Source organism: Coregonus clupeaformis, chromosome 5, assembly GCF_020615455.1.
Source record: "Coregonus clupeaformis isolate EN_2021a chromosome 5, ASM2061545v1, whole genome shotgun sequence".
Classification (NCBI taxonomy): Eukaryota; Metazoa; Chordata; class Actinopteri; order Salmoniformes; family Salmonidae; genus Coregonus; species Coregonus clupeaformis.
Window position 1 is genome coordinate 31,219,526 of NC_059196.1, and position 23,413 is coordinate 31,242,938.

A 23,413-nucleotide genomic window follows, 5' to 3' on the forward strand; every position below is an offset into this window, starting at 1 on the left:
AGTTAGTGAGTGCATACATTTTCATACTATTCCATTCTGTTCCATACCATTCCGTCCTACTCCCTTCTGTTCCGTTCTATATCTTCTATCTCTGTGTTGTCTCCAGGATGTGAAGCAGCAGAAGGCGTCGTCCCCTGCCTCGCCCTGTGCCATAGCAGGCTCCAGGCTGACTAGTGGACTCCTAAAGATCATTAGACTGCTAGACGATGGGGGACGGGGGTGGGAGGGGTGATGGGGTCTGTGGAATCCACACCGACACTGTCCATGCCCTGGCTGCCTCCTGCAAGAACCCTCAGGCCACCGAGAGCATCTACAACATCAAGGTAACATTATCAGTAACATACTGTGCTCATATTATCAGTAACTTACTGTGCTCATACTCTTAATCAAGCCAATATTATTCCAGCAAGTAGACTATTGGTCCTACGAGCTGGATAGGAACAATTGTCCTGGAACAATCCCATTGTTACACTGGAATGTGATGCGCTGGCTCACACAATTTAGTTTTGGGATGAAACTGGATAAACTTTGACCTCTAACATCTCTTTGACCCCTGTTAGGACCACCCAGCAGAGAATAATATCTGTATTTCCAGTGTAGAGCAGCTGGTGGCAGCCAAGGCCCTTGACCTCTAACCCCTGACCTGTCTCTCTGTCCCCTAACCAGGACCACCCAGCAGAGAAGTGGATCTGTATTTGTATTTCCAGTGTGGAACAGCTGGTGACAGCCAAGCCCCCCTTCAGTCCTCTACTCTGGGAGTTCATGAGGAATGTCTACCCTGGAGGAATCAGTTGCATCGTCAGCAAAGGAGATTGGCTACTCAGACTGGGTCACTCAGTACCATGGTGGCAAATTACAGTTTTGGGGGTATTTAGATTACATATTATTTGATTTCTGCTGCACTGGGCTAGGTTAACCCCCAAGAGTCACATGTTGATTCTTGGGGGTTCACCTAAATTAAAATATTGTTTTTAATCGTTGTGTTCGCACCTGTGTTGGTGAAGTCTGGGACCGGCCTACGACCGCGTGGGGACCAAGGACAGCATTATGATCCGAGTCCCTGACCACACTGTCACCAGACAACTGTGTGACATCACCGGTCCGCTTGCCATCACCTCAGCCAATCCCAGCGGAGAACCCGACAGCACGCACCACAACATGGTCATCAGGTAACAGTCTATCATAATACTCACCTGTACTCAAGCCTGTTGGTGCTTAGTCATAAAACCTTTATAGTGGTAAATTATCACATTTATCAAATTAAATAAATGGTGCACACTGCAGCTCCAATGTAATTATTAAATACCAACGTTTCGACAGCTATGCTGCCTTCATCTGGGTTTCATCAAATGACGACTGTTTAACCTGGAGAGCACTATTTGATGTGATGCTGAGAGGGATGTCAGTATTGAAGTATTTCTACATCCAGGAGGCTGGTTATAGACCGGTTTGATCTTTCCTGTCAGATTGGTTTGATATCCGTCAGCCTGCTGTGTAAACATAGTTATACTAATGTATCTGTGTTAGTCCTCTACTAGTTACTGGCCCATAATGTTATTTACTCTTCATGCTGTTCTGAACCTGAACTTACTCTGATAATGTCTTCCTAATACTGATAGTGACACTGTCTCCTCTATCTGTGTGCGTTTCAGTCGTCTGGGCCATAAGCTCCAGGATGTTTTGTGTGATGGGGATTCCAACGAGGTCGTAACCTCCACAGTGGTCAACTGCCTCTAGAATAAGTCATAACTAACCTCTTAGGCTGTGGGTTGTCCCACCTAGGGTTGCAACGTTCCAATACCTTTCCCAAAATTCCCAGGTTTTTCAGAAATCCCGGTTGAACAATTCATGGATTTTAGAAGGGTTTAAGTAGGAATTTACAGAATCCTCAGACCGGGAATTTTGTTAAATTTACCAGGACTTTGCAATCGTAGTCCCACCCAATGGTTCCTTGTGTGTCAATGATCATCGTGAGGGAGGGCAGTGTCCTGGCTATCAAGGTCCGACAGATCTTTGCGAGGGTGAAGAGCAGTATGCTATGAGGAGGACATGTCCCCTCCATCCTCGCTTCCATCCACCTCTCCTTCCCCCATTCCCTCCCTCCATCCTCTGTTGACCGATGATGATCAGATCAGATACTGGACCCACACATCTCAGGCCACCAGCCAATGAAGAGTGTTCTCTTGAAGATAACAGTAGATTAAATGTGACGAGTGTAAAAACGTGAATGGCAGACCACCCCTTAGCATGAACTGCCTACATTATTATGTGTATTATTTGTTAATTGTGGAAATAAATTAAGATATGCAAGATTTTTTTCAACCTCTCTACGTCTACATTTGACTCATTTCTCTCTGCCTCCTTCTTTCCACTCCTCTCCTCTTTTGACCTCACCCTCTCACCGTCCCCCCCTACTCACAAGGCAGGCAATACGCTTGACCTCATCTTTACTAGATGCTGTTGTTCTACTAATCTCACTGCAACTCCCCTCCATGTCTCCGACCACTACTTTGTATCCTTTTCTCTCTCCCTCTCCTCCAACACTACTCACTCTGCCCCTACACAGATGGTAATGCGCCGCTGCAACCTTCGCTCTCTCTCTCCCGCTACTCTCTCCTCTTCCATCCTATCATCTCTTCCCTCTGCTCAATCCTTCTCCCTCCAATCTCCTGATTCTGCCTCCTCAACCCTCCTCTCCTCCCTTTCTGCATCCTTTGACTCTCTATGTCCCCTATCCTCCCGGCCGGCTCGGTCCACCCCTCCAGCTCCGTGGCTTGATGACTCATTGCGAGCTCACAGAACAGAGCTCCGGGCAGCTGAGCGGAAATGGAAGAAAACTAAACTCCCTGCGGACCTGGCATCTTTTCACTCCCTCCTCTCTACATTTTCTTCATATGTTTCTGCTGCTAAGGCCACTTTCTACCACTCTAAATTCCAAGCATCTGCCTCTAGCCCTAGGAAGCTCTTTGTCACATTCTCCTCCCTGCTGAATCCCCCCCTCCTCCCTCTCTGTGGATGACTTCGTCAACCAATTTGAAAAGAAGGTTGACGCCATCCGATCCTCGTTTGTTAAGTCAAATGACACTGCTGGTCCTGCTCACACTGCCCTACCCTATGCTTTGACTTCTTTCTCCCCTCTCTCTCCAGATAAAAACTTGTGACGGCAGGCCGCCCAAAACCTGCCCGCTTGACCCTATCCCCTCCTCTCTTCTCCAGACCATCTCCGGTGACCTTCTCCCTTACCTCACCTCGTGATCAACTCATCCTTGACCGCTGGCTATGTCCCTTCTGTCTTCAAGAGAGCGAGAGTTGCACCCCTTCTCAAAAAACCAACACTCGATCCCTCTGATGTCAACAACTACAGACCAGTATCCCTTCTTTATTTTCTCTCCAAAACTATTGAGCGTGCCGTCTTTAGCCAACTCTCTTGCTATCTATCTCAGAATGACCTTCTTGATCCAAACCAGTCAGGTTTCAAGACTGGTCATTCAACTGAGACTGCTCTTCTCTGTGTCACAGAGGCTCTATGCACTGCTAAAGCTAACTCTCTCTCCTCTGCTCTTGTCCTTCTAGACCTGTCTGCTGCCTTTGATACTGTGAACCATCAGATCCTCCTCTCCACCCTCTCCGAGCTGGGCATCTCCGGCGCGGCTCACTCTTGGATTGCGTCCTACCTGACCGGTCGCTCCTACCAAGTGGCGTGGCGAGAAGCTGTCTCCGCACCACGTGCTCTCACCACTGGTGTCCCCCAGGGCTCAGTTCTAGGCCCTCTCCTATTCTCGCTATACACCAAGTCACTTGGCTCTGTCATATCCTCACATCGCCTCTCTTATCATTGCCACGCTGACGACACACAACTAATCTTCTCCTTTCCCCCTTCTGATAACCAGGTGGCGAATCGCATCTCTGCATGTCTGGCAGACATATCAGTATGGATGACGGCTCACCACCTCAAGCTGAACCTTGGCAAGACGGAGCTGCTCTTCCTCCCGGGGAAGGACTGCCCGTTCCATGATCTCGCCATCACGGTTGACAACTCCGTTGTGTCCTCCTCCCAGAGTGCGAAGAGCCTTGGCGCTAACCCTGGACAACACCCTGTCGTTCTCCGCTAACATCAAGGCGGTGACCCGATCCTGTAGGTTCATGCTCTACAACATTCGGAGAGTACGACCCTGCCTTACACAGGAAGCGGCACAGGTCCTAATCCAGGCACTTGTCATCTCCCATCTGGATTACTGCAACTCGCTGTTGGCTGGGCTCCCTGCCTGTGCCATTAAACCCCTACAACTCATCCAGAATGCCGCAGCCCGTCTGGTGATCAACCTTCCCAAGTTCTCTCACGTCACCCCGCTCCTCCGCACACTCCACTGGCTTCCAGTTGAAGCTCGCATCTGCTAGAAGACCATGGTGCTTGCCTACGGAGCTGTGAGGGGAACGGCACCTCCGTACCTTCAGGCTCTGATCAGTCCCTACACCCAAACGAGGGCATTGTGTTCATCCACCTCTGGCCTGCTGGCTCCCCTACCTCTGCGGAAGCATAGTTCCCGCTCAGCCCAGTCAAAACTGTTCGCTGCTCTGGCACCCCAATGGTGGAACAAGCTCCCTCATGACGCCAGGACAGCGGAGTCACTCACCACCTTCCGGAGACATTTGAAACCCCACCTCTTTATGGAATACCTGGGATAGGATAAAGTAATCCTTATACCACCCCCCCGCTCTGGATAAGAGCGTCTGCTAAATGACGTAAATGTAATGAGGAATCAGCCCAGAACTACACGGGAGGATCTTGTCAATGATCTCAAGGCAGCCGGGACCATAGTCACCAAGAAAACAATTGGTTACACACTACGCCGTGAGGGACTGAAATCCTGCAGCGCCCGCAAGTTCCCCCTGCTCAAGAAAGCACATATACAGGCCTGTCTGAAGTTTGCCAATGAACATCTGAATGATTCAGAGGAGAACTGGGTGAAAGTGTTGTGGTCAGATGAGACCAAAATCGAGCTCTTTGGCATCAACTCAACTCGCCGTGTTTGGAGGAGGAAGAATGCTGCCTATGACCCCAAGAACACCATCCCCACCGTCAAACATGGAGGTGGAAACATTATGCTTTGGGGGTGTTTTTCTGCTAAGGGGACAGGACAACTTCACCGCATCAAAGGGACGATGGACGGGGCCATGTACCGTCAAATCTTGGGTGAAAACCTCCTTCCCTCAGACAGGTAATTGAAAATGGGTCGTGGATGGGTATTCCAGCATGACATTGACCCAAAACACACGGCCAAGGCAACAAAGGAGTGGCTCAAGAAGAGGCACATTAAGGTCCTGGAGTGGCCTTGCCAGTCTCCAGACCCTAATCCCATAGAAAATCTGTGGAGGGAGCTGAAGTTTCGAGTTGCCAAACGTCAGCCTCAAAACCTTAATGACTTGGAGAAGATCTGAAAAGAGGAGTGGAACAAAATCCCTCTTGAGATGTGTGCAAGCCTGGTGGCCAACTACAAGAAACGTCTGACCTCTGTGATTGCCAACAAGGGTTTTGCCACCAAGTACTAAGTCATGTTTTGCAGAGGGGTCAAATACTTATTTCCCTCATTAAAATGCAAATCAATTTATACAATTTTTGACATTCGTTTTTCTGGATTTTTTTGTTATTCTGTCTCTCACTGTTCAAATAAACCTACCATTAAAATTGATCATGACTGATCATGTCTTTGTCAGTGGGCAAATGTACAAAATCAGTAGGGGATCAAATACTTTTTTCCCTCACTGTGTATTATGTATTTGATTACTAAACTATAACTTTTACATTAGCGTGTAGTTTACCAATTAAACTGTCTGACGGTGATGTGGACATACTCTGTATTTATATCCCGAAAGACAGAAACTATCGCACTACAATACATTAATAAAAAGTTAGTAAAAATAGATAAGCTCTTGCTACCATGGAGAGGAAAATACCTGTCTATTTGTGGAAAAATCACCCTGATTTACTCTTTAGTCATATCCCAGTTTACCTATTTGCTTATGGCCTTGCCTAAACCTAGCGACTTGTTTTTTAAATTATATGAGCACATTTTTTTACATTTTATTTTGAACGGCAAGCAGATTACAACCTCTCACTTTCGGTTATTTGAAAATGAAATCCTCTACAAAATATTGCTATTTTTAAAACAAGCCATAGAACGTTGGTTGCAATTTCAGTTTAATCCACCAGAAAAGACAGAACAAATAATACAACAAATATTATGGTTAAACTCAAATATACTAATTGATTCTTTACAAAAAAAATTGGGAAAAATGTTTAAATAAGGTATAATCTTTATAAATGATATCATATATAGGACTGGTGGAGTTATGTCACATGCTGCTAACAAAAATATATGTAAATGTCTGCTCTACCCAAAATTACAACAAACTAATTGCAGCATTACCACAAAAATGTAAGAGGCAAGTGGAAGGGGGGAAAGTAAGGAACTAGTCAAAACTGGTTTAAAGAAAATTGTGCTAAATAAAAAAGTATACCAGTTTTTAATTTAAGGACCAAAAAATTCATAGCTGTGCCATATAGATTGCAAAATAGTTGGGAAGAGATTTCCGATGTACCGATTCCATGGCACATTGTTTATGAGCTGATACACAAAACGACGCCAGATTCAAAACTTAGAATTTTTATATTTAAATTATTATACAAAATTCTTGAAACCTATAGGATGTTATATACAGTGCCTTCGGAAAGTATTCAGACCCCTTGACTTTTCACATTTAGTTAACTTACAGCTTTATTCTAAATATGCCATTTAGCAGACGCTTTTATCCAAAGCGACTTACAGTCATGCGTGCATACATTTTTTTTTGTGTATGGGTGGTCCCAGGGATCAAACCCACTACCTTGGCGTTACAAGCGCCATGCTCTACCAGCTGAGCTACAGAGGACCAATTCTAAAATTGATTAAATATTTTTTCCCTCAATACCCCATAATGACAAAGTAAAAACAGGTTTTTAGAATTTTTGCTAATGTATAAAAAATACAGATATAATATTTACGTAAGTTTTCAGACCCTTTACTCAGTACTTTGTTGAAGCACCTTTGGCAGCGATTACAGCCTTGAGTCTTCTTGGGTATGACGCTACAAGCTTGGCACACCTGTATTTGGGGAGTTTCTCCCATTTCTTCTCTGCCGATCCTCTCAAGCTCTGTCAGGTTGGATGGGGAGCGTTTCTGCACAGCTATTTTCAGGTGTCTCCAGAGTTGTTTGATCGAGTTCAAGTCCGGGCTCGGGCTGGGCCACTCAAGGACATTCAGCGACTTGTCCCGAAGCCACTCCTGCGTTGTTTTGGCTGTTTGCTTAGGGTTGTTGTCCAGTTGGAAGGTGAACCTTCGCCCCAGTCTGAGGTCCTGAGCGCTCTGGAGCAGGTGCTTACAGTTGAAGTCGGAAGTTTACATACACCTTAGCCAAATACATTTAAACTCAGTTTTTCACAATTCCTGACATTTAATCCTAGCAAATATTCCCTGTCTTAGGTCAGTTAGGATCACCACTTTATTTTAAGAATGTGAAATGTCAGAATAATAGTAGGGAGAATTATTTCTTTCAGCTTTTATTTATTTCATCACATTCCCAGTGGGGCAGAAGTTCACATACACTCAATTAGTATTTGGTAGCATTGCCTTTAAATTGTTTAACATGGGTCAAACGTTTTGGGTAGCCTTCCACAAGCTTCCCACAATAAGTTGGGTGAATTTTGGCCCATTCCTCCTCAGAGCTGGTGTAACTGAGTCAGGTTTGTAGGCCTCCTTGCTCACACACGCTTTTTCAGTTCTGCCCACACATTTTCTATTGGATTGAGGTCAGGGCTTTGTGATGGCCACTCCAATACCTTGACTTTGTTGTCCTTAAGCCATTTTGCCACAACTTTTGAAGTATGATTGGGTTCATTGTCCATTTGGAAGACCCATTTGCGACCAAACTTTAACTTCCTGACTGATGTCTTTCTGAGATGTTGCTTCAATATATCCACATAATTGTGAAGCGCACCAGTCCCTCCTGCAGCAAAGCACCCCCACAGCATGATGCTGCCACCCCCGTGCTTCACGTTTGGGATTGTGTTCTTCGGCTTGCAAGCACCCCGCTATTTCCTCCAAACATAATGATGGTCATTATGACCAAACAGTTCTATTTTTGTTTCATCAGACCAGAGGACATTTCTCCAAAAAGTACGATCTTTGTCCCCATGTGCAGCTGCAAACCATAGTCTGGCTTTTTTATGGCGGTTTTGGAGTAGTGGCTTCTTCCTTGCTGAGTGTCATTTCAGGTTATGTCGATATAGGACTTGTTTTACTGTGGATATAGATACTTTTATACCGGTTTCCTCCAGCATCTTCACAAGGTCCTTTGCTGTTGTTCTGGGATTGATTTGCACTTTTCGCACCAAAGTACTTTCATCTCTAGGAGACCGAACGCGTCTCCTTCCTGAGCGGTATGATGGCTGCGTGGTCCCATGGTGTTTATACATGCGTACTATTGTTTGTACAGATGAACGTGGTACATTCAGGCATTTGGAAATTGCTCCCAATGATGAACAAGACTTGTGGGGGTCTACAATATTTTTACTGAGGTCTTGGCTGATTTCTTTTGATTTTCCCATGATGTTTGAAGGTAGGCCTTGAAATACATTCACAGGTACACCTCCAATTGACTCAAATGATTTCAATTAGCCTATCAGAAGCTTCTAAAGCCATGACATCATTTTCTGGAATTCTCCAAGCTGTTTAAAGGCACAGTCAACTTAGTGTATGTAAACTTCTGACCCACTGGAATTGTGATACAGTGAAATAATCTGTCTGTAAACAATAGTTGGAAAAATTACTTGTGTCATGCACAAAGTAGATGTCCTAACCGACTTGCCAAAACTATAGTTTGTTAACAAGACATTTGTGGAGTGGTTGAAAAACAAGTTTTAATGACTCCAACCTAAGTGTATGTAAACTTCCGACTTCAACTGTAGGTAAATAAGGTATTTCTGTTTTTAATTTTTATAAATATGCAGAAAATTCAAAACCTGTTTTCGCTTTGTCATTACGGTGTATTGTGTTGCTGAGTTTTGGCAAATAGAAATCAAAACTGGATGGTCTTCAGATAAAGAAGGGAGGGGTTGAGGGTAGGTGAGGGATTGGATTAAAAACAAAAAATAAATGTAAAATACATTCAGCCCGTAAAATCTATATAAATTAGTATGTATAGGCTGGAAGTAGAAGCCTAAGTGTTGTGGTTAGGGGAACATAATATAGGAAAATGTTTTTTTTTTTTTTTTTAATTAGTCCTCCCTAATCTTAAATGGCACCGACCACCACTGGTCTGGGTGTCTTTGTGTGTGTGTGTGTGTGTGTAAACCTGTACCATTTACTGTAAGTGCCACAGAATCCAGGCAACTTAAAAAACATTTTTTTTAAAGATAATCTGTTTATTAATTAAAAGTTAATAAGTGGATGAGGGTGGATGGTTTGAACTGACCTGAGATGGTTAGAAAAATATATGTATTGTATACAGCGCATTCGGAAAGTATTCAGACACCTTCACTTTTTCCACATTATGTTACATTACAGCCTTACACTAAAATTTACTCAGTACTGTGTTGAAGCACCTTTGGCAGCGATTACAGCCTTGAGTCTTCTTGGGTATGAAGCTACAAGCTTGGCACACCTGTATTTGGGGAGTTTCTCCCATTCTTCTCTGCAGATCATCTCAAGCTCTGTCAGGTTGGATGGGGAGCGTCTCTGCACAGCTATTTTCAGGTCTCTCCAGAGATGTTAGATCGGTTTCAAGTCCGGGGTCTGACTGGGCCACTCAAGCACATTCAGTGACTTGTCCCGAAGCCACTCCTGCATGGTCTTGGCTGTGTGCTTCGGGACATTGTCAAGTTGGAAGGTGAACATTTAGGTACCTTTTGGCAAACTCCAAGCGGGCTGTCATGTGCCTTTTACTGAGGAGTGTCTTCCTTCTGGCCACTCTATCATAAAGGCCTGATTGGTGGAGTGCTGCAGAGATGGTTGTCCTTCTGGAAGGTTCTCTCATCTCCACAGAGGAACTCTAGAGCTCTGTCAGAGTGACCATTGGGTTCTTTGTCACTTCTTGACCAAGGCCCTTCTCCCCCGATTGCTCAATTTGGCCGTGCGGCCAGCTCTAGGAAGAGTCTTGGTGGTTCCAAACTTCTTCCATTTAAGAATGATGGAGGCCACTGTGTTTTGGGGGACCTTCAATACTGTATAATTTTTTTTGGTACCCTTCCCCAGATCTGTGCCTCGACACAATCCGGTCTTGGAGCTCTACGGACAATTCCTTCGACCTCATGGCTTGGTTTTTGCTCTGACATGCACTGTCAACTGTGGGACCTTATATAGACAGGCGTTTGCCTTTCCAAATCATGTCCAATCAATTGAATTTACCACAGGTGGACTCCAATCAAGTTGTAGAAACATCTCAAGGATGATCAATAGAAACAAGATACACCTTAGCTCAATTTCGAGTCTCATAGCAAAGGGTCTGAAAATGTATGTAAATAAGGTATTTCTGTTTTAGTTTGATTTCATAAATTTGCTAAAATTTCTAAAAACCTGTTTTCGCTTTTTCATTATGGGGTATTGTGTTTAGATTGAAGAGGAAAATTTTTTATTTAATCAATTTTAGAATAAGGCTGTAACGTAACAAATTGTGGAAAATGGGAAGGGGTCTGAATACTTTCCAAATGCACTGTAGGTGTGTTGACTGTGGTAAAGGCATTGGATTATGAGCTGTCATGTTTGCAAAATGAACAAATGAAATAGGCAGTGGCATGGGGCAGATAGCCATAGAAGCACAGTGACATATACCTCAATGCAGTCATATTCGTAGCTTATTGGGAGTGTGGCTTTCAGTTAGTTATGTTTTGCAACCCATCCCGTGAGAGTGACTGTCACTCAAGTTTCAAGTTTCCTGAGTGGGCTCCCGAGTGGCGCAGCGGTCTAAGGCACTGCATCTCAGTGCTTGAGGCGTCACTACAGACCCCCTGGTTCGATTCCAGGCTGTATCACAACCGGCCGTGATTGAGAGTCCCATAGGGCGGCGCACAATTGGCCCACCGTCGTCCGGGTTTGGCCGGTGTAGGCCGTCATTGTAAATCATATTTTTTCTTAACTGACTTGCCTAGTTAAATAAAGGATAAATGAAAATAAAAAAAAGTTTAAACCTTTAATGTCAAGTGCACAAATACAGTGAAATGCCTTTCTTGCAAGCTCCAAACCCAACAATTCAGTAATCAATATCAATGCAGCACTAAAAAATAACATAAGGTAGAACAAAAACACACAAGAAAAAATAAAAAAAATAAAAAGGGATATCCAACCAGTGTAGGATGCTGCCTTGAAGTCTGAGGGCACATCTCCTTCATTATCAACGCATCAAGCCTTTCCAGACTCTGGAGTCAGGAGGAGATGTTAGCCAGACTAGCTGTAGCTAGGGCAGTCTCGTGGTTGTGTTGCTAGTGTAGAGGTGTCTATGTAGGCAGGAGACTGGGTGGGTGGAGGAACAGTTGAGGACTCTGTAGACTCTGTGTTGTCTTCATCTGTGTTTCTCTGAGGGTCTGTGAGGTTAGGGTTAGGATCAGGCTCTGTGAGGTCTGCTTCAAACACTGGATTAATCTGACCGTGAGAGTGCCTCTTCTGGACCTCCTCAAAGATCTGGAGCACCTGGTAGAGACAAACACACATAACATTACAGACATTGTACAGACAAATGCACGCAGGGCCGGCCCAGGGCATAAGCGACACAGGCGGTCGCCGCTAGGGGGCCCACGACCCCCCCAAATAAATACTTTTTGGGTCTCAATTTAGAATACTAGAATACACAAGGTGCAATTTTTGAAATGTGTTTGTGCATCAGCAGTTTTCCTCTTGTTATGTCAGCCACTGACAGTAACTCAATTAGCCCATGTCAGCAAACCATTTTTAGATTGGTAAATTAGTCTACCCAGCTATCTAAACTTGTAGTAATCATGGCCCAATTACCGACCGGGCACGAAGTGCACATTCCCAGCGGCCTAACCTCCAGAGGGCCCCCATTGATTTTGTTAGTCGCTCTCACTCAGATATCACATGAACATGGCATAAGTCATGGCAAAATGTATAGAATTGCAGGGAAATAGCTGTAAAACTGCAAATTTGTCTCTCCACCCCATGGCAAAACGAGTAGAATTGCAGGAAATTAGTTATAAAATTGCAACCTTTTCTCGCCGCCCCATGGCAAAATGTGTAGAATTACAGAAAACTTGCTTTAAAACTGCAACATTTTCTCTTCGCCCAATGGAAAAATGTGTAGAATTGCAGGAAATTAACTTCAAACTTAAATGTTTTCTCTCCGCCGTCAAGAGGGGGGCCACTAAAATGTTTTGCCCGCGAGGGTGGGCGGGGGCCCCCAACCAAGGGCCCCTAAAAGGCATGCATGCACACACACACACACATGCACTCACACGCACACACCACAACATACATTACATACAGTACATGAGCTTGAGGTGGTGTTCCTGTCATGTCAAGTCTTATCATGTTAACGGTCGGTGCTTCAGGTTGGTGTCAGTTTTTAGGTTCTTGCCATGTTAGCGTCCTTGTGTTTACCTGAGACTTGGGAATGAGACCCACTCGAAAGAATCCAATATGGCCACTGTCTATCTTGGTGCAGTCAACCACAGTGGAGGCGATGTTCTCTGGGGACGGGCCATCACACAACACACCATCCACCTCGACAGACGGATGGACAGACGGAAACACAGACACACATACAGACAGACAGACACACAGACAGTGAGTGAGTGACTGAGTGAGTGAGTGAGAGACAATCACAATATTTATTTTACATTTCCAAATGTAGTTTTGACTCAACTGAACTATGATATGTCTGTGTGTCTATTTCACCTTGTCTCCCAGCTTGGCATACACCTGGTTGTGGTGTGTGGTGTCTGCTTCTCCTGTGGGGTTGGCTGACGTCACAGCAATGGGACCCACCTACAGGACAGAAATAAGAAAATAATATTATCTGGCAATGATGGCAAGCATCCATTTAGATACTGTATACTGTATGTAGTATATATGTACTACAACCCTGGTCCCAGAAAGCTACAGGGTGTGGATGCTTTTGTAATTAATCCGTGATCATACCAGGTTAATGAGATGTGTTGCTACAGCACAGTCAGGGTCAGGGTTAGGATTAAAGGTCAGGGGTTTGGGTCAGGGTTAGGGATAGAGGTCAGGGGTCAGGGTTAGGGCTCGCACCAGGTTGATAAGATGAGTAGCCACAGCACAGTTTGGGTTCCTGATAGCAATGCTCTGAGGGGTTCCGATGTGTTTAGCTGATTCCCCCAGACCAAACATCTCCATCCACGGACCTGGTGGGGGAAGACAGGAAGTACTCATCATAATAACTCACATACACTACACTACATACACAAAAAACACATGCACACACATACACACACAGACACACACACACACAGTGTTAATAACCCACCCCTGGCTATGACCATGCTGATAGAGGAGGGCCATGCTGCGCTCATGAAGTCCCAGAGCAGGGCAGACAGCAGGGATCTGACCGGTTCTAACTGGTTTATAGAGGACACCCACAGAGACATGGGTCGGTCCTGAGCCTGCTGCTTACACCTGCACAGGGAGAGACAGGTAGAACAGGTTATTAACATGATGCTCACACATGCAGCACACAGGGAGAGACAGGTAGAATAGGTTATTTACATTTTGGTAATTTAGCAGACACTCTTATCCAGAGCGACTTACAGTTAGTGCAATCATCTTAAGATAGTTAGGTGGGACAACCACATATCACAGTCGTAGAAAGTACATTGTTCCTCAATAACGTAGCTATCAGTAGTCAGAGCTAGAAGGGGGGTAAGCGGTCGATGTGAGGAGGAGGATTATTTTAGATACTGTTTGAAGGTTTCAGATGTTTTCGGAAGATGGGCATTGTGGGAGGACCGAAAAGAGCTTGGACTGGGCTGAGCGGGACCTGGGGGGTGGGAGGGCCAAGAGACCTGAGGTGGCAGAACGGAGTGCTCGGGTTGGGGTGTAGGGTTTGAGCATAGCCTGAAGGTAGGGAGGGGCAGTTCCTCTTGCTGTTCCGTAGGTAAGGACCATGGTCTTGTAGTGGATGTGAGCTTCAACTGGAAGACAGTGGAGTGTGCGTAGGAGCGGGGTGACATGAGAGAACTTGGGAATGTTGAAAACCAGGTGGGCTGCAGTGTTCTGGATAAGTTGCAGGGGTTTGATGGCACAAGTGTGGAGCCCAGCCAACAGCGCGTTGCAGTTGTCCAGACGGGAGAGGACAAGTGCCTGGATTAGGACCTGCGCCACTTCCTGTGTGAGGTAGGGTCTTACTCTACAGATGTTGTAGAGCATGAATCTGCTGGAGCGGGTCACTGCTTTGATGTTTGCAGAGAACGACAGGGTGTTGTCCAACAAATAGCTCTTTAGCTATTTGCTTTTATTTTTTATTTTTCTTAATTAATACTTTTATATTTTACATTTTTCTTTTAAAAACTGCATTGTTGGTTAAGGGCTTGTTAGTAAGCCTTTCACTGTAATGTCTACACCTGTTGTATTTGGCACGTGGCAAATACAATTTGATTTGATCACGCCAAGGTTCTTTGCACTCTGGGAGGGCGACACTGTGTAGTTGTCAACCGTGATGGAGAGGTCTTTGAGTGGGCAGGCCTTCCCCGGGAGGAAAAGCTGTTCCGTCTTGTCGAGTTTGAGCTTGAGGTGGTTGGCCGACATGCAAGTTGCGATATCTGCCAGGCACGCAGAGATGCGTGTCACCACCTGGATGTCAGAAGGGGGAAGGAGAAAAGTAGTTGAGTGTCATCAACAACATGCTGCTTACACCTGCAGCACACAGGGGGAGACAAGGAGAATAGTTTGTTTAAATGCACTATGATAGCCTGGTCCCAGATCTGTTTGAACTGTCTTGGTTGTGACAGAGGAGATGGCAAGACAACTAAAATAGATCTGGGACCAGCCTACCACTATGAAGCATTGTGAGTACAAAGTTTATTCATTTAATCTGATGAAATTATCTTCTACAATGTACGTATAATAACCTAGTATGCAGTGTAATTGTAACTCACTTGTAGGCCTTCTCCACAGCATCCGGTCTGTTACAAGCTGCCACCAGCACATAGACCGTGTCAGTGGGCATCCCACATATACCTCCACTCTTCATGATCTCTGGAGACACAGAGGGATAGGGAGAGTTGGGTTGAGACACATCAATAACCCAACTAACTAAAGACCTAAAGAACTTGCGATGAAGTGGTCCTGTCAGCCTCAACACGCACACACACACACACAACACACACACATATATACACATACACAGCCTGTTATTCGTAGTGTTTTAATGAGAATGATGCACTAGACTACACCAATGGTTGTCATGGTTCCAAAGAGCTACTGGGCGTGCAGATTTGCTGTTTCAGCCCAGCACTGAGACCCTGCATTCTGCTCACCAGGACTTTGAATCAGGTGTGTTAGTACTGGAATGATGCAAAACCCTGCACCCACAGTATTTCACCAGGAGCACAGTTGGTGACCAGTTCTTTGTCTCAAGTGGCACCTATAACATAAAGCACTACTTTTGACCAGAGCCCTATAGGCCCTGGTCAAAATAAGTGCACTATATAGAAAAAAGGGTGCCTTTAGGGATGGAGCCCAGGTTAGGCGCCCCCTTATGTTTCACCTGCTATCTGGTGGACGGCGGTGGCCTTGCGTGCGGGGACATGAAGACAGATGTCCCTCCCTCCTTCTCCCATCCCACTCAGCCTGACTAACGCCCGTCCCAGGGGCAACTGGGGGGTCAGGAAGGTCAGGCTGAACAGACCAGACAGGAAACAGTAGAATGACATCAGGCCAAACACGATTGACACCCCGATGTCATACCCATAAGGCAGTGCTCCCATGGCGTCCAGGAGGAAGGAGATGATAATGAGGTGAAAGGTTGCGGCATAGACAACCCAGGCTACGTTCAGGAATAGTGCTCCTACCGTCACCAGACTGTTGAACAACAGGAAGCTGATGATACCCACAGCCAGGTTGAATCCCTGTGTGTCCCCATAGAGCCTGCCGTACCGTGTCAGCCCCCAGATGGACCACATGACACCGTACAGGATGAACGCCATGCTCTCAAGGGTCTTACCTACCGGAAATGTACACGTTAAATGTTGGATATACAATCATTACAAATTGTAACACATAAAAAATGCATTCTACAACCTAATCTTCGCTTTCACAAACACCTGAAAACTTGTTTGGATAGAGTGCATTTTTACTAGTTCCTAAATACAACATTCAAATTGAAAATGGAATGTGTTAATCTTGTGTGAAACCTCCAGGGTTAGGGTCTTACCACGGGAGAAAGCCACGGAGCCGACCAGCAGCTGGAGGACGCCGCCTGCCACCACGGCCCAGGGCAGGACCAGCACGCCCAGCGGGGCCCGGTCCCCCGTGGACGCCGTGATGGAGAAGACAGCGAGGACGGAGCAGGCGTGACCTAACACCTCTGCGTCAGCATACCTGGAGTAGCCCAGGTAGGGAGCGTGGCTGTGTCTGTCATGGGGGCGGAGAGTCAGGCCGCTGACACGCGTCACCAGGGCCTTGAACACGCCCTCCCCTGTAGGAATCCTATTGGCCGAGACGTTGTTATAGGAGGTGACCAGTAACATCACGGTTGACACAATAAAGATGGCCGCCTGGACGCCCTGCGCCCCAGACTGGAAGGAGCGTGAGGGCTGGGCTGCGAGGGCGATAGTATACGCTACGTAGAACAGCTGGTAGAGACCCTCAGCTAGACTCTTCTGACAGCTGAACAGAGCCAGGATGAAGAATAGAACAGCAAAGACGACGGGAAAGGGGATAGGGGAGGAGGGGTGGATGGAGAAGGCTGTGAGGAGAGCGATGTAGCCCTCAGCGAAGTGCAGGATGGAGGTGAAGCCGTAGAAGGTGGCGGTCAGGGAGTCCATGGATCTGTAGGAGAGGACACACACCACCAGCTGGAATACAGCAGCCGTCCAAAGCCAGGGGACGTGACCCGGAGCGAGCTGAGGAACCACAGCCAGTAGGGGGCAGGCTAACACACTAGCAGACAGCAGATTCATCACCAGGCCTACAGGCCCCACGTCGTTACAGTCCTCTGGAGCTCTGACCCCTGACCCATGACACTCTGCCCTTCTCCTCAGCCCGTCCCAGGAGCCTCCACCCTTCCCTGGGTGATAAAGGAGAGCAGGCGGCCACAGCCAAAATACGCCCCCACCAGGGTGACCAGCAGATAGCAGGCGGCCGTGGCAGACTGGCCGAACCCCGGGGAGGAGAGGCCGGCAATCTGGTGCCCACAGGCCAGGCTGATAGACAGGGAGATGATTAACAGGACCACCTACAATACAACAATACAATACAACTTTATTTTCCATACGTTACAGAAAACAATGTAAAATGTGTCTTCTAGTCAATTATCAACCCCCTTCAAATTGATAGAATAGATAGATAGATAGATAGATAGATAGATAGATAGATAGATAGATAGATAGATAGATAGATAGATAGATAGATAGATAGATAGATAGATAGATAGATAGATAGATAGATAGATAGATAGATAGATAGATAGATAGATAGATAGATAGATAGATAGATAGATAGATAGATAGATAGATCCCTCTGTTAGTGGGTTAGTTGACACTACATTCTAATTCTAACACTGTTTAACATTTTATACTGTATTTGGGGTGAAATCCTTTAGTAATTAAGCTTAAAATACAAATTAATCTATCAATAGATAGATCTAATAGATCACACCTCTCTCTGGAGGACAGATACTGTAGCCAGCATGAGGAAGGCCAGGGTGAAGGCTGCTAGGCCAGGGACCAAAGAGGACCTCAGCTCTGTAGCCCCCACCACCCCCTCCCCAACGAGCAGGTAGACCAGTCCAGACCCACACCACATGGCTGACACGGTCAGACACACACTGGAGAACAACTGGGACTGGGACAGGCTGCGACGCACACCTGGTGGGAGGGAGGGAGGGAGGGAGGGAGGGAGGGAGGGAGGGAGGGAGGGAGGGAGGGAGGGAGGGAGGGAGGGAGGGAGGGGGAGGGAGGGAGGGAGGGAGGGAGGGAGGGAAAAACAATAGTTTATCTCTGACTGATACCACGTTCAAACATACAGTCAATACAATGAAATCATGAATGCACGCCATAGTACAAATGTTAGTATAGTTAAAGGTGCTCCGCCATTTCCTGGTTGCTAAAATTCTAATAGTTCGCCTAATTTTAGTTTATGTGACAGAACAAGCAATGTAGAGAATCATTGTACCATCTAAACCGCTGTGAAATATATTTTCAATATATTGTATTTCAGCTGTTTGAAGCTGGTGTACAAAACCGAAAGTAAAGAACGCAACAACGAAACTTAAGAAAGGGAAGCATAGAAATGAGAATGACAGGTCTATAACTCACATTTCTATGTGAATTTGGTCGTGTCACCCAAAAAGTTAGATATTGCAGTTTTAAGTAGGCTATCACAGTCAACTCTTTATGCAGTAAAAAAGGGTACCAGAGTAGGGTTAGAATTTGTATAAGTTATAAACAGTAGGTAGGCTACCAGAGTATGCCAGCAGGGCAGCGATGATGAGCAGCAGCACCCCCAGTGCAGTATGGGGGATGAAGTCTTTGTCAGGAGTGCTGCCATAGTTATTCACCAGCAGCAGCAGAGAACCTGCATGAGAAACCAACAGAAAAAACACAAGTTAAAAACACAGCAGGCTTTAGACCAGACCGACTCACCAAAAAGTATATTGTTTGACAGGAACCAATGAACACAGCTCCATATTCACCCTCTATTGGCAAGGTTTCTGAACTGCAACTTGACTGACACACCAGACCACTTTCACTCACATCCAGGGTCAAGGGGCAAACGTGTTGCCTCATGATTCGTCAATGGGCGCACAATTAGTAGCCTATGGTCGAGTTCCGGTCCGACTACATGCGCGGGCGTTGTATTGCATTCAAACTTCGGTTGGCTAGGCTACCTAGGCCTTTTCAATTGAAAATTATTGACTGGAATAATTAAATCAACAAATAGTGATGACATAGGCTAAACTGTGTTAATGCACCTGTAATCTTTTAATTACAGATGCATATAGGCCTATGATGCAACCCTGCATAAAGCAAGCTCAGCCCTGTTAGTTATATTGTCTAATAGCAGTTGTCTCTGTGTCTGTGTAACAGAAACCCCTGTTAGTCTAGTTATAAAATAGATACATACATATGAACAAGTACATGGTTGCTTCAGACAGAGTTTTCACCCTCCCTAGGTCCAGGAGTTTTTCCAGGAGTTTTTTTTTATACTATCTGACCTGGTTAGAAAAATTCTGGTCCCATCATAGCCCAAATAAACTGATTACTCACTATGTCATACCCTACACAGGGATTGTCACACAACACAATGCCACATATATCTCATGTTTTGAGGGAGCATGCAATTGGCATGCTGACTGCAGGAATGTCAACCAGAGCTGCCTCCAACGTCATTTTAGAGAATTTGGCAGTACGTCCCACCGGCCTCACAACCGCAGACCACATGTAACAATGCCACCCCAGGACCTCCACATCCGGCTTCTTCACCAGCAGGATCATCTGAAACCAGCCACCCGGACAGCTGATGAAACTGTGGGTTTTCACAACCGAAGAATTTCAGACAGCGTGTGTGGTTTTGTGTGAGCGAGCGGTTTGCTGATGTCAACGTTGTGAACAGAGTACCCCATGGTGGAAGGTGGTATGGGCAGGCATAAGCTATGGACAACGAACACAATTGCATTTTATCGTTGGCAAAGCCTTCCCAGAAGAGTGGAGGCTGTTATAGCAGGAAAGAGGGGACCAACTCTATGTTGATGCCCATGATTTTGGAATAAGATGTTCAACGAGCACGTGTCCAAATACTGTACTTTTGGTCATGTAGTGTATCTGTATACCCAGTCATGTGACATCCATAAATTAGGGCCTAATTCACTTATTTAAATTGACTGATTTCCTTATATTAACTGTAACTCAGTAAAATCTTTGAAATTGTTGCATGTTGCATTTATATTTTTGTTCAGTGTATTTCTACAAACCTTCCAGAGAGGCCATGAGTAATGGAAAACCTTGTAAAAGGCCCAGTGCAGTCAAAATTCAGTAGCAAATCAAATGTTGTATCATATTGTACAACAGCTGATCATCTCAGCTGTTATTTCCTGATAGTTGCTGTTTGAAAATACAATCAACACAGGATGTCTTAATCAGCAGGTTTAGCATGGGTGGAGTTGCGGTATACGTTAATAGACCAGTTCCAAACCTCTCTGCTAATAACAACTAGTTTTCAGGTTAGGCTACATTTCCCTCCCATTAGCCTCTTCTTCTCTGGTGGATTGATCCACACTGTGGTTAATGCACAACTTTGTTGCCCTTCCACTCCCCACAACATTTTTGCATGAGAATAGTTTTTTGCAAAAAATAACTATTTTTGTTTATTTTTGACCCCTTTAATGGAAAACTATTACAGTAAGGGACTTAATTGTTACCCAGAGATGATCTGATATTGAGATAAGCACCTTTTTTTTTACAGCTGCATTGGGCCTTTAAAATGCAGGAAATTCATTTTAAATGCTAAAAATACAATCTAGTGGGATGAGCGGACTACGCCTCTTCTCCTATTTATTTCAGAGAAACCTGGGCGTGGTTTGCACTCTGCTCACTTTGACCCAAAGTTACACTTCCAGTGTAGTAGGTAAGAAAATATACTGCTTTTGCCAGTCCCCAGTATAGCTCCTAGTCCTATGTTAGTCTACTGGAATTAATTATTTGCTGATCAGTTATTGTTGTTTTATTAATCACCTGCCTAATGCGGCATCCCCAGAGCAGGCTCAACTTGCCCGGCTGCCAGAAATGCCATAAATTGTCCATCTCTTACTTAAACAATGTGGAATAACCAGAAAGCTCAGTTTTAGGTTTACTGGAATTCTTTACAGTTTTGTTGTTTTCAGGGTTTTTTTTATCACCTGGGTCAACTTTAGAGCAAGCTCAACTTTCCAAATGCTATTTTACTTGCCCCAGGCAATAGGACAACTCTTAAGGTCCCTGCTACAACTAGGTTCAGTAGTTTGACCTGGTTACCATCAGAATAAAAAAAAATGCACACTCTGCATCCTGTTGTGCCACCTTTGCTCACTTCTCTCATTGAGCCATTTTGTGAAACAACCAAATAAATAAAAAAGCGAATTAATTAATTGCCTACATTCATGTATACTATAATACATATAATATCATAGCTGTGTGATGAAATCCTCGTATTTCCAAAACAGAAACTTTTCAGGAAATATTTAAAAAGTACCATATTTTCCCATTAACAAACATACCATTTTTAAACTTCAAGAAGCTATTTTGAATAATTGTTCTTGGTCCTAGAGTCATGAAATGTTCAGAGTACATTGAGGGGAGTTACTTCTTTAAATAAATGTACAAAAATGTACATTGGCAAAAAATTTAGTTCATCAGACAGCGACTATATAAACCTTCACAAATAAATGTGTGATCACAATATTTTATATAAGACATATTAGGATAATCCAAATAAAACTGAAAAATAACAACAAATAAAACTTCCCACTCCTTTTTTTTGTATCAAATATGCTTCGATTGTCGATCAATTAAGTATTATGAAGTCATCAATAGTCGGGTTTTCAATGCTAGGTATTGTTTTATGATCAACTTCTCATAGCTCAATAAACTCAATAATATATCGCAATACAGACCTACTTCTTTAGACGGTTTAAGGCTATATAAAAAGTATTGGAAATAGAAATGATCAGTCAGAAATCAGAATCTTCACTTCGACCTACCGCCCGAGATCCCGAGGATGCCCACGGAGAAATGCAGCGACTCCAGCTCAGCCATCACCAGATCTTCTGATGCACGCGCCACTGAGCGCTCTGAGGTCATAAATAAATTGCCACATACTTACGTCACTCTCTTCCTGTTAAAGGACAACACCACAGGATAGTTGGGAAAGTTACCTCATCAACAACACCAGGACAACAACAGATCCTTTTTGTCATAACTATTCAGGAAGTTCTGCCTCGTGAAAGGAGTTGTATTTTCCAATGCCTCGTGAAAGGAGTTTAATTTTCCAATGTCGTACACTCATGGATACACACATCGGTACAACAACAGATCCTTTTTGTCGGAACTATTCATGAAGGTCTGCCTAGTGAAAGGAGTTGTATTTTTCCAATGTTGTACACTCATGGATACACATATCGGTACACGCCTATCTTGTAGCCTGATGTTGGACATGCATTGAATAAACCGAAATGTCAAAGCTAGTCACATCCTTCTTATCTATGTGAAAATTATGAAAATCTGAAATTACAGAAATTGCCCATGGACACCTTTTTTTGTTATTGTCTTTTAAAGGGGCAATCTGCGATTGCTACGTCCATTTTTGGACTTTTAAATTAATGATATATAGCCATAGATTCTTCAGGAATTTTGGCAAACTTATAAATGTTTTATGCGTTTAATTAAACTGTAACCCCATCAATTTCCATCCCCAACTATAACATTTTCCGTCTAGATAGAACTGCCAAAGGGGGTGGAGTTGCAATCTACTGTAGAGATAGCCTGCAGAGCTCCATCATACTATCCAGGTCTGTGCCCAAACAGTTTGAGCTTCTACTTCTAAAAATCCACCTTTCCAGAAATAAGTCTCTCACTGTTGCCGCTTGCTACAGACCCCCCTCAGCCCCCAGCTGTGCCCTGGACACCATATGTGAATTGATTGCCCCCATTTATCCTCAGAGTTTGTACTGCTTGGTGACCTAAATTGGGATATGCTTAATACCCCAGCCATCCTACAATCCAAGCTAGATGCCCTCAACCTCACGCAAATTATCAACGAACCTACCAGGTATAACCCTAAATCCGTAAACATGGGTACCCTCATAGATATCATCCTGACTAACATACCCTCTAAATACACCTCAGCTGTCTTCAACCAGGATCTCAGCGATCACTGCCTTATTGCCTGCGTCCGTAACGGGTCCGCGGTCAAACGACCACCCCTCATCACTGTCAAACGCTCCCTAAAACACTTTAGCGAGGAGGCCTTCCTAATTGACCTGGCCCAGGTATCCTGGATGGATATAGATCTCATTCCGTCAGTAGAGGATGCCTGGTTGTTCCTTAAAAGTAATTTCCTCTCAATCTTAAATAGACATGCCCCATTCAAAAATACAGAACTAAGAACCGATATAGCCCCTGGTTCTCCTCAGACTTGACTGCCCTTGACCAGCA

General features: G+C 44.8%; 2 protein-coding genes across 2 annotated transcripts; one reads left to right on the top strand and one right to left on the bottom strand.

Moving 5' to 3' along the window:
• The first annotated feature begins 206 nt into the window (after positions 1-206).
• Positions 207-1,737, top strand: LOC123482771 (threonylcarbamoyl-AMP synthase-like). Its single transcript, XM_045211547.1, has 4 exons — positions 207-323; positions 667-845; positions 1,005-1,169; positions 1,653-1,737. Exons 1-4 carry the CDS (start codon positions 207-209, stop codon positions 1,735-1,737), a joined length of 546 nt encoding a protein of 181 aa, XP_045067482.1.
• Positions 1,738-11,209: 9,472 nt separating this feature from the next.
• Positions 11,210-22,060, bottom strand: LOC121557720. Its single transcript, XM_045211553.1, has 11 exons — positions 21,951-22,060; positions 18,687-18,752; positions 17,883-18,091; positions 16,438-17,460; positions 15,772-16,227; positions 15,161-15,260; positions 13,534-13,682; positions 13,299-13,411; positions 12,942-13,031; positions 12,645-12,767; positions 11,210-11,720 (listed from the first exon to the last, which is right to left on the bottom strand). The coding sequence occupies exons 1-11, from the start codon at positions 22,058-22,060 to the stop codon at positions 11,478-11,480; spliced, it is 2,682 nt and encodes an 893-aa protein (XP_045067488.1). The 3' UTR covers positions 11,210-11,477.
• Positions 22,061-23,413: the final 1,353 nt, after the last annotated feature.

What these genes read in the sequence shown, in the direction of transcription:
- LOC121557720 (XM_045211553.1), bottom strand. Translation starts at nt 22,060, where the DNA reads ATGACCTCAGAGCGCTCAGTGGCGCGTGCATCAGAAGATCTGGTGATG. An exon ending in ATCTCGGGCGGTAGGTCGAA is followed by an intron (nt 18,753 to 21,950) that starts GTGAAGATTCTG and finishes CTCCTGACAAAG; the next exon opens with ACTTCATCCCCCATACTGCA. An exon ending in GCTGTGGAGAAGGCCTACAA is followed by an intron (nt 13,683 to 15,160) that starts GTGAGTTACAAT and finishes CTCCCTGTGCAG; the next exon opens with GTGTAAGCAGCAGGCTCAGG.
- LOC123482771 (XM_045211547.1), top strand. Translation starts at nt 207, where the DNA reads ATGGGGGACGGGGGTGGGAGGGGTGATGGGGTCTGTGGAATCCACACC. An exon ending in AGAGCATCTACAACATCAAG is followed by an intron (nt 324 to 666) that starts GTAACATTATCA and finishes TCCCCTAACCAG; the next exon opens with GACCACCCAGCAGAGAAGTG. An exon ending in CTGGGTCACTCAGTACCATG is followed by an intron (nt 846 to 1,004) that starts GTGGCAAATTAC and finishes GTGTTGGTGAAG; the next exon opens with TCTGGGACCGGCCTACGACC.